The following is a 17488-nucleotide window of genomic DNA, read 5'->3' as shown; positions in this document are numbered from 1 at the left end:
GCTGGAGAGGAGGGGTTTACTCTAGCTAACTCTGCCTTTGGCAAAATGAAGGGCCAAGCCCTGTAGAAATTGTTGGTTCTTCCCAGGCCATTTTCTGCTGGGTTGTAATCAAGGTTCACAATTGAATGCAGAACTGAGACAGTCCTACTTTATTAGAGGTATTAACTTTTAAGCTGGCATTAAACTGCAGTCTTCTCTCCCTAACTGAATGAACATAAAACTCCCTTGGCATTGCATGAAGAGAAGGAAGCTCATTCTTTTGCTTCAGCAGCATAAAATAATAGACCGGTTAATAATGTTTTGGATTTTTCTAATATGGTATCAATAATTCCTTGTTTTTGATGTCCGATATAAAATGTAGCTAGAAGCAAATGTGCATTGGCACTTTGATGCTGGGGGTCAGAGTGTTCCAGAGTATGTTCTGAGTTGGGAGGCTGTACTTTTATCAAAGTGTGCCATGTGTATACACTGTGGCTTTAAACTAGTGACCCATGTAATCAAGGATAAATCCTTTTGGTGTATGGATGGAATCTGCTGTTTGTATTTGCCAGTTTGAAACATGTTAACAAGGAAGAGGTGTTTTATTATTTGTCAATGTGTTCAGACAACCCTAACGTGTAGTAAAGCCATTTGCAGGGTGTAGCTGCACTGCAGGTGTAGTAAATCTGAGCAAATCTCCAGTGTTTGTTCTGGTGAAATTGTAAGAGACTTCCAGTGGAACAAATATTGGCTGAGTTATTTCAGACCTTGAAGTGCTAGTCTTTCAAGCAATCCATTCAGAAGAGCAGGCTTTAGGGGTCAAACTTAACTGGCCAGGCTTAAAAGGGCAAAGGCCTCATATTTTCAGGGTTAATAGATATAGCCTTTAACCCATGAGTAGTTGTATTTAAAGAACACGACCACTGAATATAGTGACTTGAAGAGCATTTCACTTTGGGTGGGGGGAAATTACAAGGGAGAGTTTAGAAAAAATGTTGGCATGAATCCCACAACCCATTTGTTTTTCTGCTCCATTAACAAGTTCAAAAGCCCTCTTATTTTTGGCAGAGAAAAATAACTTAAATGGAAGATGTGTTGGTATTTTCATTGAGGAAATGATTCCCCAGATTTGCCTTTGGGCCTGCACTAGCGAAATACTAAAGTGGCAGTCAGTCATTCAGGTAATAACTGGTGTAAACTTACTGAGGACCAGAACTGAGTGAAAATCTTTGGCATATCAACATTTCATGTTGTGGTATCCAGCTATTTCTGAAATGAATCCAGTGTGCTGATCTCAATTACCCTTCCTGTCAAAGTATTCCAACAGCTGGCTGTCCTCTGGACAAAGAAATACTTTCTGGCCTAAATACATCTGTCCGAAAACTTGCATTTCACAGCTTTCAAACTGTTTGATCTTCTGCTGTTCTGGAATATCCTGAAACACTCTTCCAGCTTTTAGTTCCATAATTTTTTTATTTATGGGTTATGGAAATCACTGGCAAGACCATTTATCATTCAGTCCTAATTGCCTGTTGAAATGAATAATGTGCTTGTCCATCTCACAGGGCAATGAGGAGTTGACCACTGTTGTGGCTCTGGAATCACGTAGACCAGACCAGGTGATGGTGACAGATTTCCTTCATTGCAGAAACTGGGTTTCTACAACAATTCAGCAGTTTCACAATGACTAATATTATAAGCTTGAAATTTAAATTCCCCAGCAACTGAGATGGGGTTTGAATTGATAATGCTGCATCAGAATACTCACCCTCTGGATACAAATCCAATAATCTAACCACTGTGCTCTCATTCCCCTGAGACCTGACTCTAGTGACCCAGGTTCAAACCTGACATCTGGTGCTGCCTGTCGATTTACACATTCTCCCTGTGACTGGGTTTCACCCAGATGCTGTCGTTTCTTCCCATATCCCAAAGATGTTCAGGTAGGTACGTAAATTGCCCTTGGTATGTAGATTGGTAGCATCTGAAGGGAGTTGATGGGAAACTATGGGAATATAATGGTTTGGAGTAGGATGAGTGCCAACGTGGGAGCTTGATGATTGGCATGGTCTTGGCGCTGAAGGGCTTGTTTCAATGCAACATCTCTCTGACTCTGTCGTGAAACAAAGATAAATTCCTACTTTGTTCCCTCAAGATCTGATACCAGATCAGAACTATTATTCCTCATTCTGGGAGGTGCACCTTGGAGAGCTGGTTGCTGATGGGACTGAGGCAATCTTCTAACAAGTCCATCTTGATACTTTCACTAGTTCCTTGTTTCGGTTTGTTGACTTGGTACCCAATTTTCTTGCTGGTTTTCTTGCGGAATTGCCTCTGTTCTGTCTTCATGTCTAGAGAATGTTTTTGTGAGGTTGCATGACTAAATTTACTACTTGGAAGCTAAGGCTCTTGATTATTTCTTTTGAGAGATTTGAATAGAAAGTGATCTAGACAAGCTGGTGTTAGAATAGTGACCTATCAAATTTTAGTTATGAAATAATTGTTATTGGGGAAAGGTAAGTAAATAGGACTGTTTGGACAGCTTGTTCAAGAGCTAGAACAAACCTGATGGGCTAAATCACCTCCCATGCTGTATGGGTTCCATCTTAAGTTCACATTCCTCTGGGCATTTCGAACTCTGTCACGGAGGAGTTATTAAAGATGCTCCTGGAATTCTTGGCAGATATCTTGCTAGAATGATAACTAAGTTGTCGGTGCAGATCTCTGTTTTGTCAGCAAGGTCACCTCTGTAGAGAAGGAAAGTGGGACAAGTAGTGACTTAACATTTGGCTGATGCCTTGCACCTTGTGTTCTGATGAAAGCTCGTCAACCTGAAAATTAGCTCTGTTTTTCTCTCAGTAGATCCTGCCTGACCTATGTCAAGAACCTTTTTTTTAAGAAAGGTGACAGTTTGGCTGTAAGACACAAGGTAGAGAATTCAAGTGCTTCTCCATACATGAATATCCCCACTGGCTCTGCAACTCATTGATACTTTCAAGTTCTTGATGGTTGCAAAATAAGGCACCATTTATCTCATAACAGCTCAAACTCGTATTTAGGTGTTAATTAGAGTAGGTTTCTTGCATTAAAAATAACTAAACAGCTGGGTAGGTCCCAGTCCTTTTACAATTATAACTGTCAGGGAGATGTGCTTCAAGGTTCAAGGACAGTTCTTTCCTTGGTGCTATTCTTCAATCTTTACTTGATATTAGGCAATAACTGGATTGAGTTGGAATGTAATGCTCCATGTGGTTGAGTCCACTGAGTACACCAACCAGATTCATATGAATCATAAACACTTCAAGAAACAACCCTTAACCTAAAGTATTTCTCACTTCGAGGAAGTGAGAAAATGAAGTGGGCAATTTTGAAGAGGAATATCGTGCTAATTATTATGGTATTTCTGCCCAGTGTGGACTGTGGTTATGTTGTGATGTGTATACACTCTAAAATTCCTTAATTTTTAAAAGCTGGCTGCCTTGTTAACCTTGATGTTCTGCTTAAGTGTCTCTGACCTAAAACATTATTTCTTTTTTATCCCCACAGATGCTTCCTGACCCACTGCACATGCTCAATACTTTTTAAACCTGCTGTTTAGGGAGCTGATTCTGGTGGTGTATTCTGCCGCCCAGTCACGATAGAAACCTTCACTTTGTCAGCTCAGATCTGCCATTTCTTTGACTGCAGATGGCATTTTGCAGCAAGCCAGTCTTGAGCTGCTCATCACAGAGTCTAAAGTGATAGTTTTGGCCAGAATAAATTAGTCCATTGTGTGAGTTCAGAATGCCCTAATGCTGGGATTTGTTTTCAACAACTGATGTTAATAACCATGATGAATTTCCCATTTAATTTAGAAGGTGCTTTTTTGGGCTTATTAAAGGGATATTGTCAACCTGCAAAATTCTTGGCCAACATCTTCCTTTTCTTGAAGACGCACAGAATGTGTGTCAGGTCAGCATTTCTTACAAAAGGTCTCAAACCTGAAATGTTAACTGTTTCTCTTTCCATGGATAGTGCCTGACCTGATGAGTATTTACAGCAATTTGTTTTTTTATTTCAGGTTTTCTTTCTATGACTTTCCCCAAAGAGGCTGACAATCTCCCTAACTTTCTCTGTTGAACAATGTTACAACAATAGGTGAAAGTGTACATATTTAAGAAGATTCTAGAGATCTGAAGCAAAAAAAAACTGGAAATAGTCAGGTGGTGTGTGTGGAATGAGAGACAGTTAACATTTCAGGTTGATGACCTGTCAACAAATGAAGAGTCATTGACCTGACGTGTTAACTGTTTTTCTCCATGGATGTTATGTGATCTGAACACTTTTTCAGTATTTTTCTCATCTCTTTCCAGCATCTCTGTTTCTTTTTACTTTTAGACTTTGGCTTTGATGTTATTTGGAATTGCACATATTAATGGATTGCAACAAGGCAATTTTAATGTTTGCACTTGTATGACAATGAGGAACTAGGCTTGATGATTCAGAGCAGAGTGATTAAAATTCTTTAAAACAATGTTTATCTTTTTGTTGGGCAAGGGCAGGTCTGTGGGGAATGGGTGTGAGCCAAGTAGTCCTTGAATATCGGGCTGTTGCTTGCACTTTGTGTTGGGAAGAAATAAGAGCATGTTAAGTGTGTCAGGAATAATGTCTGTGTATTTTATGCACAAACTTAGGGCACTTGAGGGTGTTGTAAGAGTAGAACAAGAGAATGTAGAGCAGTGATGGAGTTGAAACCAGACTGTATCACTGACAACCCTAGTTCGACACAAAACATCCTCCAGTCCTATGCATGCCCTGTTGCTTTGCTGTGTTTCAAATCTGCTGCAGTAAGTTACCCTTAGTGCAGGTGGTTGGCAGAGAACAGATTGCAGAAAGAGACTGATGTGCAAATTCTGTGGGCTAGCACAGATCTGATGGCGTGAATGGCCTTCTTTGTTGCAAGAAAATATGATAAAATAAGTATTTATCTATCATTGGCTCAGATCCACAATGCACATTGCCTCAACCCTCAACTGAGTGGTGAAGCCTTCCACAGTTTGGCAACTCTCCGCATGGAGACGCTTCTTTCTGCCTCAAAATTCCTTTGTGGAATTTTAACATTGAAGACTCCTTGTCGTTGACTCCCCAACCAGAGGAAATGGCATTTATGGGAAACACATTCCTTTGTGTGAAAGATAATAAAGTTAATTTTCATTTGACTTGCTCTGTTTCTGTGGAAATGGTCCTTGATAGCTTGGACAACAGAGATTTGACTTTGCTCTGTTTCTGTGGAAATGGTCCTTGATAGCTTGGGCAACAGAGATTTGACTTTGCTCTGTTTCTGTGGAAATGGTCCTTGATAGCTTGGGCAACAGAGGCCAGTGATATGTAAAAGCTTGCAATTGTTCATAAACTTGTGATTTGACCTTCATTCCTGATCACAGGATCTTCTTAGATGAGCATATAAAACCATGAAGGAAAATTTACTGCGGGAAATCTTTCCTGTTATCAGATGTGAATAAATCTAGAGGATGTGGATTTGGGATAAGAGATTTAGAGGTGATCTGACAGGGGGGATATTTTATACCCAGAAAGTGGTGTGTTAAAGAATGTACTGCCAGAGAGAGTTGGAAGCAGTCGCTGGCAGAATTTAAGGAGTGTTCAGCCAAGCATTGAATCACCTTGACGTCAAAGTCTATAGGCCAAGAAATGGAAGATAGGATTAATATGGTTGTCCACAGGTCAACATGGACATGGTGGGCTGAATGGCCTGTTTCCATGCTTTTTTAAAAGGTGTGTTATTAAACTAAGGTCCTTATCTACCCAGGATTGTATCTGCTGGCAGTAGGCTGGACATGGCTGCATCCCTCTGGATCCTGGCAGTATCTGCACAGGTACAACAATGGTCTCTGTGGCAAGAAGGACTCTGGTGACTACTGCTGGGTACTGCCTCCTGACAAGCTCAGAGGGGAGAAGGATCCTGGGGTGGGGGGGGGGGGGGGAAGGGAAGGTTTATCTCGTGTCAAAGAATTCAACAGGGCACCATGGCACAGCTGGTAAAGCTGGTGCCTCAGAGATCCAGTGTCCTGCATTCGATCCCGACCTCAGTGCTGTCTGTTTGTGGAGTCTGCATGTTCTCCCTGTGGGTTCCCCGAGTGCTCTGCTTTCCTCCCGTATCCCAAAGATGCGCAGGTTGGGAGGTTAATTGGACACTAAATTGCTTGAAGCATGCAAATAAGTAGAATCCAGGAGAATTGTATGGGAAGGTGGGGAGAATTCAATGGGTTAAGGTAGGATTAGTCTAAAATTGGGTGCTTGATGGTTGGTGCAAACTGAGTGGGCCTTTTTCTGTGTTGTATCCTTTGGGGTTCTATGACTGAGATGTTAAATGTTTTTAATTTGAGACATTTAACAACGTTTAAAGTTGATATAAATTCTTTTCTTAAAAAAACAGAGCCTGAATATCTTCAAAGAAGAAAAGTGAAAATCTATGAAATCCCTCAAATCATTAAAAACATCAAGCTGTGAAAGTAAATAATTTAAAAAAAAACCCGGCTTCTCCATTCTTCTATTCCATGGGGTCTCCGATCCCATGCATTGTTGAATCTGGAGTCCAGTAACAGAATATGTGGACAGATGCAGTAGTAGCTGTCACTGAGTCCAGGACTTGTATCAGTGTGACTGATTGAATGTCGATGGTCTCCTCTACTACAAACACCATTTGGCCAATAGACGTGGATTGTTTGAGCCTAGCTCCACAGTCAACCTGAATTTTCTGAAAGATACAATAATGACCTGTCTATTCACATGTCACTGCAATTTCCTGGAAATTGATTGAGGCTGTGTGTATACACCAAACTGCTCTTATTCTTTTGCTTTGTTCCTTCATGAAATGGAAGAACTGTCCTTCATAGCTGTCACCTATTTTAAACGGTCATGAGGACAGAATTGAGAAGTGCAGGCCTTACTGTCAAAGATAAAGGGAGAAAACTGTTTCTCAGTGGGAGATAAAACAACTCTGGATTATTTCCTAAAGATATGTCTGCATTCCTCCATTTCTGACCTTTTATTCATTCTTGAATTTAATTGGTCCAGAATGAACACCTTGTCCTTTCGTTGCCAAAGGCATACCTATCTCCACAGATGCTGCCTGATCTGTTGGGTAGTTTCACATTTCATTATTTCATATTTGCAAAACTTTTTTGCTTTACCACTTCTCGAATCCCCTTGTCAAATCTGTCCACTCCTTTCCTCCCTTTCAACTTGCCCATTGAAACCCACCTCTTTAACCAAGCTCCCTAATACATCCTTGCTCAAACTGGCATCACCCTTTGATCACTCTCCTTTTGCAGTATTTTACTACTTGAGAGATCTAGTGCTACTTCGAGGGTTTCAGTGGACTGGGACTGTATTCTGGAGTGTTTAGAAGGTTGAGAGATCTCATCAAAACTTATTACTTAATGCTTGATGCACAGATATTTTCCCCTAGCTGAGAAGGGCATGCTTTGAGATTAAGATGTAGGCTGTTTAGGACTGGGATGAGGAGAAATTTCTGCACTCACCTGGGGTGGTGAACTTCTGGAATTCTGTACCCAGGGGTCTGTGGAACCTCAGCTGTAGCGTTCATACAAATCCCAGATGGATAGATTTCTGGACATTAAGAAAATCAAGTGATATACGAATAGTGCTGAGGTGAAAAAAATCAGCCATCATCTTAATGATTGGCAGAGAAGGTTTGAAGGGCTGCTCCGATTATGTTCTTGGTTGTTGTTGGACATCAGCGAAAGAACATTGGCAAGTAGTAAGCTGGAAGAGTGGAGATAAACTCAATCTGATCTCCAGCTCTTTCTTGTCTTTGCTTTTTTATTATTGTACTGGGAATTGTGTTGAAAATAACTTCTGTTATTTCCTCTCTAGGACCCCACAGAATGGAGCAAGAATGAACAGAAAGTGGCTGAAAGAAAAGCATGAACTGGAGGTTTATTGAATTCATCTACTTACTGTTTATATGGGACCATATAACAGTAAAACCTTCCCACCAGGATCCTACAGCCACCCAGAACCATGTCACCAAGCAGTTTGATTGGCTTATATCGGACAGGGGCCCTTTCCACAATTCGAGGGGATATTTATCCTTTGTGGAAAGATATCGTCAAGGATATACAACAAGATATAAAATATATAGGTAATACTTACAATTTTATCAATTGTTTTGAATGTGTTTTTTTTCATGATGGGTAAAGTTAACATTAATCTAAGATCAATTTTAACAAATATTTAGCAGCAAAAGTAGTATCTGGAAAATGTTTCCAACTAAATATTCTGAAATAGAATGTGTGTGTGTGTACAATTGTGGTTGCTTGCTGACAATAGCAAAATGAGGCAATGTGTTATTATTTCGAGGACAGTTTATGCCATGATGCAGATCATGTATTACTGTTGTTGTAGTGTGAAGAGCTTAGCTAAACCATGTCCAGTTATTTTTTTATCATTGCAAGGAACCACCATTTTCTAACTGACTCCAGATATTCCCCTCATGCTGTTGGTTCAGGGTTATACCTTGTTTCTATTGATATTGCCACCAAAAAATCTTGTCCCAAGTCAGACTGAGCACTTCACTATTCCTCTCGGTAAGGTACCGATTCAGTAGCCTACCATATGTGACTGACCTTCCTTTCGAACATCAGTACTCCAAATCTGACCATAGATTCCTGAACCTACCTTTCATCTGACATAAGTTCATCTGCTGTTGATTTTCTTGCAGCGGCATGGAACAGAAGACGTTGATGCTTTAAGTAGTTAATGGCATTTTGAGGCAGTATGTATTATGGTTCTTAAGGGAAATAACTTGGTAAGGTTTGAGGCAGGGAAATAAGATCAGAAAAAACCAGTGGGTCAAATTTCAGTTAGTGCGACAGATGGTCTGACTTTAACATCCCCTACACATTTGTTGGATGTTTAATCCATGAAGCTGTGTACGACCGATGTTCCACCCGAAAGGTAAAACTACCTTCCCCCATTGTCTGTCAAGGTTTCTGTTCTTGTCTTCTATGGAATTTTTGATGCAATGATGGAACTAGACAAGATGTAAACAAGATTGGAATTGCAACTAATTTTTATATTAGTGTTGTAAGAAACTGCAATGCCAGTTTCTCCATTAGATGGAGTGGGAGCCAGCCTAGTGTAGAACATTGAGTCAATTGTGTGTTTCATGTGGAAAGTTAGCTGAAAAAAAAGTTGACCATACTTTTTTGCTGATGAAACATAGTGCGTCTTGATTTTCTTGTAATTTAATTGTTTTGAGTCAAACAAGGTGAAACGGTATTGAATGATGTGCTTGGGACTAAGACTAGCCTGGTTCCTGTTTTTCATCTCTGAAGATAGTTCCTCTTTTACCAAAAATATTTGTTTTATTTCTTTCTCCCAGCAAAATAATAAATGCAGAAATCAAAATTGCAGGTCAATCAGTTTGACTTTAGTACTGAGCAAATTTTTTGAATAAATTCTAAGGAACGGTGTAAATTTTTAGAAAGATTTAGTGCAATCAAGGACAGTTGGCATGGGTTTGAAAACTAAACTTTTTTGAGGAGGCAACATGGGGACAATGGGCACAATGCATTTAATGTGGTTGTCTCGGACTTTAACAAAGTTCTTGATAAGGTCACTCATTTAATGTGGTTGTCTCGGACCTTAAAGTTCTTGATAAGGTCACTCATCACAAGTTAGTCAAAAAAATAGGAGTGCCTGGGATCCAAGGGAGAATAGTAAATTGACGTAAAATGCTCAGCAGGTCAGGCAGCATCTGTGGAAAGAAACAGTTAACATTTCAAGTTGATTCTTCATCAGAACTGTGTTCTATACTATTCTGGCAAATGGCCTTCAACTTGAAATGTTAACTCGACTTCTATTCAGGTACTGCCTGGCTTGCTGAGTGTTTCCAGCATTTCTGTTTTTATTTCAAAGTTCTCACATCTGTAGTATTTTGATTTCTGAATCCAAACTTGCCTCAGTAAGCAGGAAGCAAAAGGAAATGATTAATGGGTGTTTTTTTTTGTTTCTGGAATGCAGTTACCAATAGGCTCCCATAAGGCTCTGTACTTTTGTTGGGGTGGGTTGTCCAAAATGTGTTCCAGAATTGCCAATAGCAACCATTGTTTCTGGTGGGAAGGATCAGCAGAACCCCTGGGTAATCACTGAAACCCTAACCTTCTGATTTTCTGAACTCCCACTGGCTGTTGAATTGAGTCCCCACCATGTTTTTAGCAGGTTAATCTATGCAGTGTTGAGCAACTTTCCCTTTGAGCAATCTGGGATCCACATGTATTTTTTGAGCTTGGATTGCTGAGTGGTGGGTGACCACTACTGTATCTGAGTGGGACCACAAGGTGGCACAAGGTCACTCGCTCATGGTCGTGCAACACAGAACTTTGGCCCACTGACACTGTGCCAACCATTGAGCACCTATCTACTTTCCCCACACTCCCAGCAACTCTCCTTTTTTGATTTTTTTTTTGCCATTTACACTGGTTGATTGACTGCATATCTTTGGAATGTGGAATGAAACTGGAGCACCCAGAGGAAACCTACTCAGTGAGAACGTGTGAACTCCACACAGACAGCACTGGAAGTCGGGATTGAACCCAGGTTGCTGGAGCTAGGAGGCAGCATTTCTACTAGCTGCTCTACTAATGCCTCAATCCATGACACAGGTGGGAGGGTGGTGGGGCTGGGGATAGGAAGGTAATGTTGGGGAATGTAGATGGGAGAACACTGGAATTCATTTGAGAAAAAATAATTTTGTAAATTATTTACATTATGCTTTAGCTTTGTTGCTTTCACACCGCAGACATTTTGGGAGGTATAATAAAAAGGTAGGACATGCACCATGGTAGGTCCTGAGGGAAGATTGAGGAGCAGAGGGAGCTTCGGGTCCATAGATCCCTTACAGTAGCAGTATGGATAGATGAGTGAAGAAGGCATACAGGATGCTGGCTTCACTTAGCTAGGATGTAGAATACAAGAGGTTGGTACAACTTTATCAAACTTCAGTTGGGCCGTAGCTGGAGCATTGCATGCAATTCCAGTTGTCACATTCTAAGAAGGATGTGATTATGCTGGAAAGGGTGCAGAGGAGATTCACCAGGACGTTGCCTGGGATGCTACATATCAGTTATGGGGAGAGATTTGATGGGCTGGGTTAGTTTCCCTTGGAGCAGAGCAGGCTGATGGGACCTGAGAGGTGTACAGAATTAAGAGGCACAGATGGTGAGAAACTTCACCCTATTAGGGACACGGCATGGGTGTAAAGTGAGGGTTAAGAGGCTTGGAGGGGATCGGAGGAAAAGTTATTTCACCCAGAGGGCGATTGCCATCTGGAATGCACTGCCTGAGAAGGTGGTGGAGGCAAGTACACTCATGACTTTTTTAAAAAAGAAACTATCTGGGTGAGCACATGAATCTCCAAGACATAGAAGGCTTCACCCAAATGCTGATAATTGTTGGATTCGGCTGTCTTAAGTATTTTAACGTGTATAGTGTTTAAAACACCAAATGGCTGTACAATGTATAACTGCTTTTTAGCTTATTGGTTCGTCCATCAGGTGAATACGTGTTTTCTTATTGGTTTTGCTACAGGTATCTGATAGATTTTCTGACTGGATTATTGTTAGTTAAGGAGTACCTGTTATCTCAGGTATAAAAGGTGGTTTTTTTTGTTAATCTCTCTCTTGCTTGCCCCTCCTCCCTCAAACTCATTTTAGTTCCTTTTGTCTAGGTTTATCTCCTAGTAGTAAATCTAGTGCCATGTGCTCTGTGACTGTTTCTTTGTTTCTTTGTTTTAAACTCTTCCTGTAAAACTTTGTGAAGCACCAAGTTGTTTTCAACTCATCCTTGGACTCCTGCAAGAACCTACAGATTTGAAAATAACCAGATTCCACATAATGTACTTATGATGATTAATATGGATGGGTACTCCATGCTCAGTATGGACATGGTAGACTGAAGGACCTGTTTATGTGCTGTGTGGCTATGATATAAAAGTTTACCAGAGCTCCATCCAGAGTGTTTCTCCTGCTTTGGATTTTGAGAAAGTAGCCCAGAAAATTATTTCGTGCTCTGAAGAGAAGTTAGTACAAAAATACAAGTCAAGTCATGTGCCAAATATTGAAATGGTCATGTTTCATTCTTGATTACTTCCCATGGAAGACATCCCTGTATCTGCTGATTGAAGTTGCCCATTGTTGTTGAAATGAAGGCTTCAACAAATGATAAAATGAATAGGCAAGCATTGATTCACATTTTGTTCTGGTGTCGTCATTTACGTGCAAAGAGTCAAACAGCATGGAAACAAGTCCTTTGGCCCAACTCGACCAAGATGCTTTTCTAAGCCAGTCTGGTTTGTTTGCGGTTGGCCCATATCCCTCTGAACCTTTGTCTACAAAGTTCATTTAAAAACCTTTTGTCGTTACTGAAAATAAAACAATGCACAAAAAACAAGTGTTTCATGAAAACAAAAGAAAACGTATTCTTTATCCTCCTATTTCTTCCCAGTATTTCTGTAATAATTCTTGAGGGTGGGGCGGAGGGTTTGCTCCAGGACAATCCTTAAGAAGGAAGTCAAAACACTTGGATAGAATGTGCAGGGGAACAAGAGATTTGAGATATTACCTCATGTTGATCTGTTGTTGGAGATGGTACCCAGGTACCCAAAAGGTTGGGTCAAATGTGTATGATATTTTATTCTTTACTTTCTCTCTACTTTGTACTGACTCTATACCTTGAGCCTACCTTTGATTGCCATTGATTCCATGAAGGCTATATGTATTCATCTTTATAAAAACACAGGAGTCTATTCTACCCACAGGGTCAATACTGGCTCCCAGCAGAGCAATCCCAATCCCAACTCTTTATTTCCCTGTACCCCATCAATTTATTCTTGCACATGCCCACCATTTCCCTGGCTTGATTCTTTTTGCTATTAAGCTCTGCTGAGGGATAATTTGCAGTAGCTAATTAACCTACAGTCAAGTCTTTGGGATATTGGAGGAAACCAGGGCATAAAAAGGAAACATAAGCAGTTATGGAAAAGTGAAATCACAATGTCAGCTTTACAAAAGTTGTTTGAAAGTATAATGCAATTCTATTCCTTTACTAACTTTCTCACAAAGAAGACTAAACTTTGTACTCTATAATTGGTGTGACCTATGAGCAATAAATTAATGGAACAATAATTACACCCCTGACATTTGTAGTTATAAATTCATACCTGCTCAACAATCATTAAAGTTACTCCATTACATGGTTTAATTTTACTTCTGAAATCAATGTTAAATACTCAGGCAATGTATAGTCATAATTAAGAACTTGATGACATACATTATTGTGATTAATGCATATCTAAATTGGATTTCGATACAGTGTGTTCTAAGTGTTCACTGAGTGTAATTGCTCAGTGTTTTCGTGCATGCTGATTTAGAAAACTAAATCCAACCAATAGTTTCAAATGAACTGAATTTGCTTGCTGTACCTGCATGCTAATCTTTTGTTTCTAGTATATCATCCTGATCTCAATGAATACTTGTACTGAATAATCTCGCATCCTTTTGATAATATCCTGCTTTTCCATTCTTATAGCTGAAGTGAATAACTTGCACTCCCCTTATTGTGCTTCATCTGCTGTACTATTATCCACCCACTGAACTCCTCTGTAGCCTTTTGTCTTCTCGCAATTGATTTTTCTTTCGGTATTTATATTGCCAGCAAACTTGGATATGTTGGAATTTGTCTCTTTTTTTAATCTAAATTATTAATATAAATTTGTAAATAGCTGAGAACCCAGCACGGTTCCCTGTGGGACACCGCAAGTTACATGTGTGCAAATTTGAAAGTGACTGATTCATCCCAACTGTTTATCTGTGCATTCATCTTTGATTTACAGTGGCATGCAAGAGTTTGGGCACCCCTGGTCAAAATTTCTGTTACTGTGAATAGCTAAGTGAGTAAAAAATCACCTGATTTCCAAAAGGCATAAAGTTAAAGATGACACTAATATTTTAAGCAAGATTACTTTTATTTCCATCTTTTATAGTTTCAAAATAACAAAAAAAGAAAAGGGCCCGAAGCAAAAGTTTGGGCACCCTGCATGGTCAGTACTTAGTAACACCCCCTTTGGCAAGTATCACAGCTTGTAAACACTTTCTGCAGCCAGCTAAGAGTCTTTCATTCCTTGTTTTGGGGATTTTCACCCATTCTTCCTTGCAAAAGGCTTCTAGTTCTTGGGCCATCTTGCATGCACTGCTCTTTTGAGGTCTATCCACAGATTTTCGTTTTTTTTTAAGGTCGTGGGACTGTGAGGGCCATGGCAAAACCTTCAGCTTGTGCCTCTCGAGGTAGTCCACTGGATTTTGAGGTGTGTTTAGAATCGTCAGCCTGTTGTAGAAGCCATCTTCTTTTCATCTTCAGCTTTTTACAGACTGTGTGATGTTTGCTTCCAGAATTTGCTGGTATTTAATTGAATTCATTCTTCCCTCTACCAGTGAAATGTTCCCCATGCCACTGGCTGCAACACAAGCCCAAAGCATGATCGATCCACCCCCGTGCTTAACAGTTGGAGAGGTGTTCTCTTCATGAAATTCTGCACCCTCTTCTCCAAACTTTCCTGCATCCTCACCACAAAATTCAGTGTCAGAAGTTTGCAAAACTTCTAAACAAGCCTGATGCATTTTGGAAACAAGTCCTGTGGCCTGATGAAGTTAAAATAGAACTTTTTGGCTGCAATGGGCAAAGGTATGTTTGCAGAAAAAAGGGTGCAGAATTTCATGAAAAGAACACCCCTCCACCTGTTAAGCACAGGGGTGGATCGACCATGCTTTGGGCTTGTGTTGCAGCCAATGGCACGGGGAACATTTCACTGGTAGAGGGAAGAATGAATTCAATTAAATACCAGCAAATTCTGGAAGCAAACATCACACTGTCTGTCAGGAAAAAAAAAGCTGAAGATGAAGAGGATGGCTTCTACAACAGGATAACAATCTGCAACACACCTCAAAATCCACAATGGACTACCTCAAGAGGCACAAGCTGAAGGTTTTTCCATGGCCCTCACAGTCCCACGACCTAATCATCCACAGAAATCTGTGGATAGACCTCAAAAGAGCAGTGGATAGACCTCAAAAGAGCAGTGGATAGACCTCAAAAGACAGCCCAAGAATCTCACAGAACTAGAAACCTTTTGCAAGGAAGAATGGGCAAAAATCCCCCAAACAAGAATTGAAAGGCTCTTAGCTGTCTGCAGAAAGTGTTTACAAGCTGTGATACTTGCCAAAGCGGGTGTTACTAAGTAGGGTGCCCAAACTTTTGCTTCGGGCCCTCTTTCTTTTTGTTACTTTTTATTTCCATCTTTTAGTTTCAAAATAAAATATTAAACAAATGTCATCTTTAACTTTATGCCTTTTGGAAATCAGGTCATCTTTTACTGTGAATAGCTAAGCAAGTAACAGAAATTTTGGTCAGGGGTGCCCAAACTCTTGCATGCCACTGTAGAATCATAGAATTGTTCAGCATGGAAATTGACCATTCAGCCCAGCTATTCCTTGCTAACCAGTGGACATCCTTATTAATAGCATTGCTCAGCACTTGGTCCATCGTCCTCCATACCAAAGAGATTCAAGTGATCATCTAGATGCTGCTTAAATGCTGTCAGCAACTCAGTTACAACTCTCTCTCTCAGGCAGTGCATTCCAGATACTTGCCGCTCTCTGGGCGAAGAAGGTCCTCCTAATATCCCCTTTAAATCTCTTATTCCCCTTTGCTCTAAACATATGTCCTTTTAGTTTTATCTACCTCTGATATGGGGAGGAGAAGTTTCCTGCAGTCTACCCTACCTATACCCCTTAGTTTTATGTGTCTCAACCATCTCCCCTCTTCCATTCCAGGGAGAACAGACCCAGCTTGTCCAGCCTCCGAACTGAACTGCTCCATCTCAGGCAATATTCTGGTGAATCTCCTCTGTACCCTCTCCACAGCCATCACATCCTTCCTATACTTTGGTGACCAGAACTGCACGCAGTACTCCAGCTGAGGTCTGACCAAGGTTTTATGAAGTTGGAGCATAACCTCCCTACTTCTGTATTCAATGCCTTGACTAATGAAGGCCAGTATCTCATATGCTTTCCCAACCACGTTATCTGCCTGTTGCCATTTTCAAGGATCCACCAAAGTCCCTCTGTTCCTCAAATCTCCTGAGGACTCTGCCATCTATGGTGTATGTCCTAGCCTCATTGGTATTCCCAAATGCAACACCTCACATTTTCCGAATTAAATGCCATCTACTATTTTTCAGCTCATTTTAACAATACATCAATAGCTCTCTGCAGCCTTAGACTATCTTCGACATTATCAATGACTCTGCTAATCTTTTGTGTTATCCTTGAACTTTCTGATTTTAATGAGAGGATCAGAAAATCTCAGAAGGGTCACAACGAGGGTTAGCTACAGACATCTAGTGGGAAGAATGTTAAAATCTACTGATTGGCACAGGAGAGGGCTGTTGGAGTGATTGGTGTGTGGCAGTGATGGGGCTGGATTGACAAATCAATTGAAGGATTGGGGGATGGGGTTAAATCAGGAATAATTTACAAATTGTATGCTGGGGTGGGAGGGGTCGTGGTCTGGTTGAGAGGGGTTGAGTCAGCAATATGATGTAGAGTGAGGAAAATAAGGAGATCTACTTCAGTTGGGTTCATGACTTCAGCCATTTGGGTTCAGTCCTGACCTCTGCCTATGTGGAGTTTGCATGTTCTTCCTGTGATTGTAGGTTTCCGCTAGGTGGTCCACTTTCCCCTCATCCCAAAAATACAGGTTGGTAGGTTAATTGGCCACAGTATTTGTCCCGAGTGTGAGTGATAGAATCTGGTGTAAGTGATTCTTGACCCACACGGACCCAGTGGGTCTAAGGCCCTGTTTCCATGCTCTGTGGCTCTTAGTGAGGCTGGGACCAGTGACGATAGGGGCTGATTGGGTCATCGGTTGGAGGGATTGGGTGTTGGATATGGTGTTTTAAATCGGGGATAATTTATACAGTTAACACCCATGGGGGAAACAGTTTGGTAATGAGCATGTGCAGAAGCAAGCCTGTTTGTGCAGTGGCCCAGGTCCTATCAACGAAGCATCTTCAAGATGGAAGAAGCCATTTGGGCATGTTCTCAAAACTTCCTTGGAAAAGTATAATATCCCCACCAACTTGTAGGAATCCCTGGGCTGTGACTGCACAAAATGGATAAGTAACATTCAAGATAGAATTAAAAATCTTGAGTTCATTCTTTGAGCACAAGAAGCCCCATGTAAACCAGAGAAGGAGAGGACCATCTCTCAAAGGCTCCAGCCAACCACCTCATTAAGCACCTCCTGTCTCACATTGGCCTCATCAGTCACCTCGCGACCCAAGGAAATGGAGTGGAAGTAAATCCCAAGGGACTGCTGAAAAATAGGTTATCACAAATGTTAAAGCATTTATTATTGATAATAGTTCAGG

General features: G+C 40.7%; 1 protein-coding gene across 1 annotated transcript in view; it reads left to right on the top strand.

Moving 5' to 3' along the window:
- The window catches only part of brinp1 (bone morphogenetic protein/retinoic acid inducible neural-specific 1), a 286924-nt gene that overhangs the window by 78389 nt on the left and 191047 nt on the right, over positions 1 to 17488 (top strand). Inside the window, exon 3 of the mRNA XM_052037091.1 lies at positions 7876 to 8143. Coding sequence (XP_051893051.1) covers positions 7926 to 8143 — 218 coding nt within the window. The 5' untranslated portion in view covers positions 7876 to 7925. The remainder of the gene's footprint in view (positions 1 to 7875; positions 8144 to 17488) is intronic.

The sequence above is a fragment of the Pristis pectinata genome, chromosome 23 (genome assembly GCF_009764475.1).
Source record: "Pristis pectinata isolate sPriPec2 chromosome 23, sPriPec2.1.pri, whole genome shotgun sequence".
Classification (NCBI taxonomy): domain Eukaryota; kingdom Metazoa; phylum Chordata; class Chondrichthyes; order Rhinopristiformes; family Pristidae; genus Pristis; species Pristis pectinata.
Note: the sequence above shows the minus strand (reverse complement) of the source record. Positions and strands in the feature narration are given on the sequence as shown.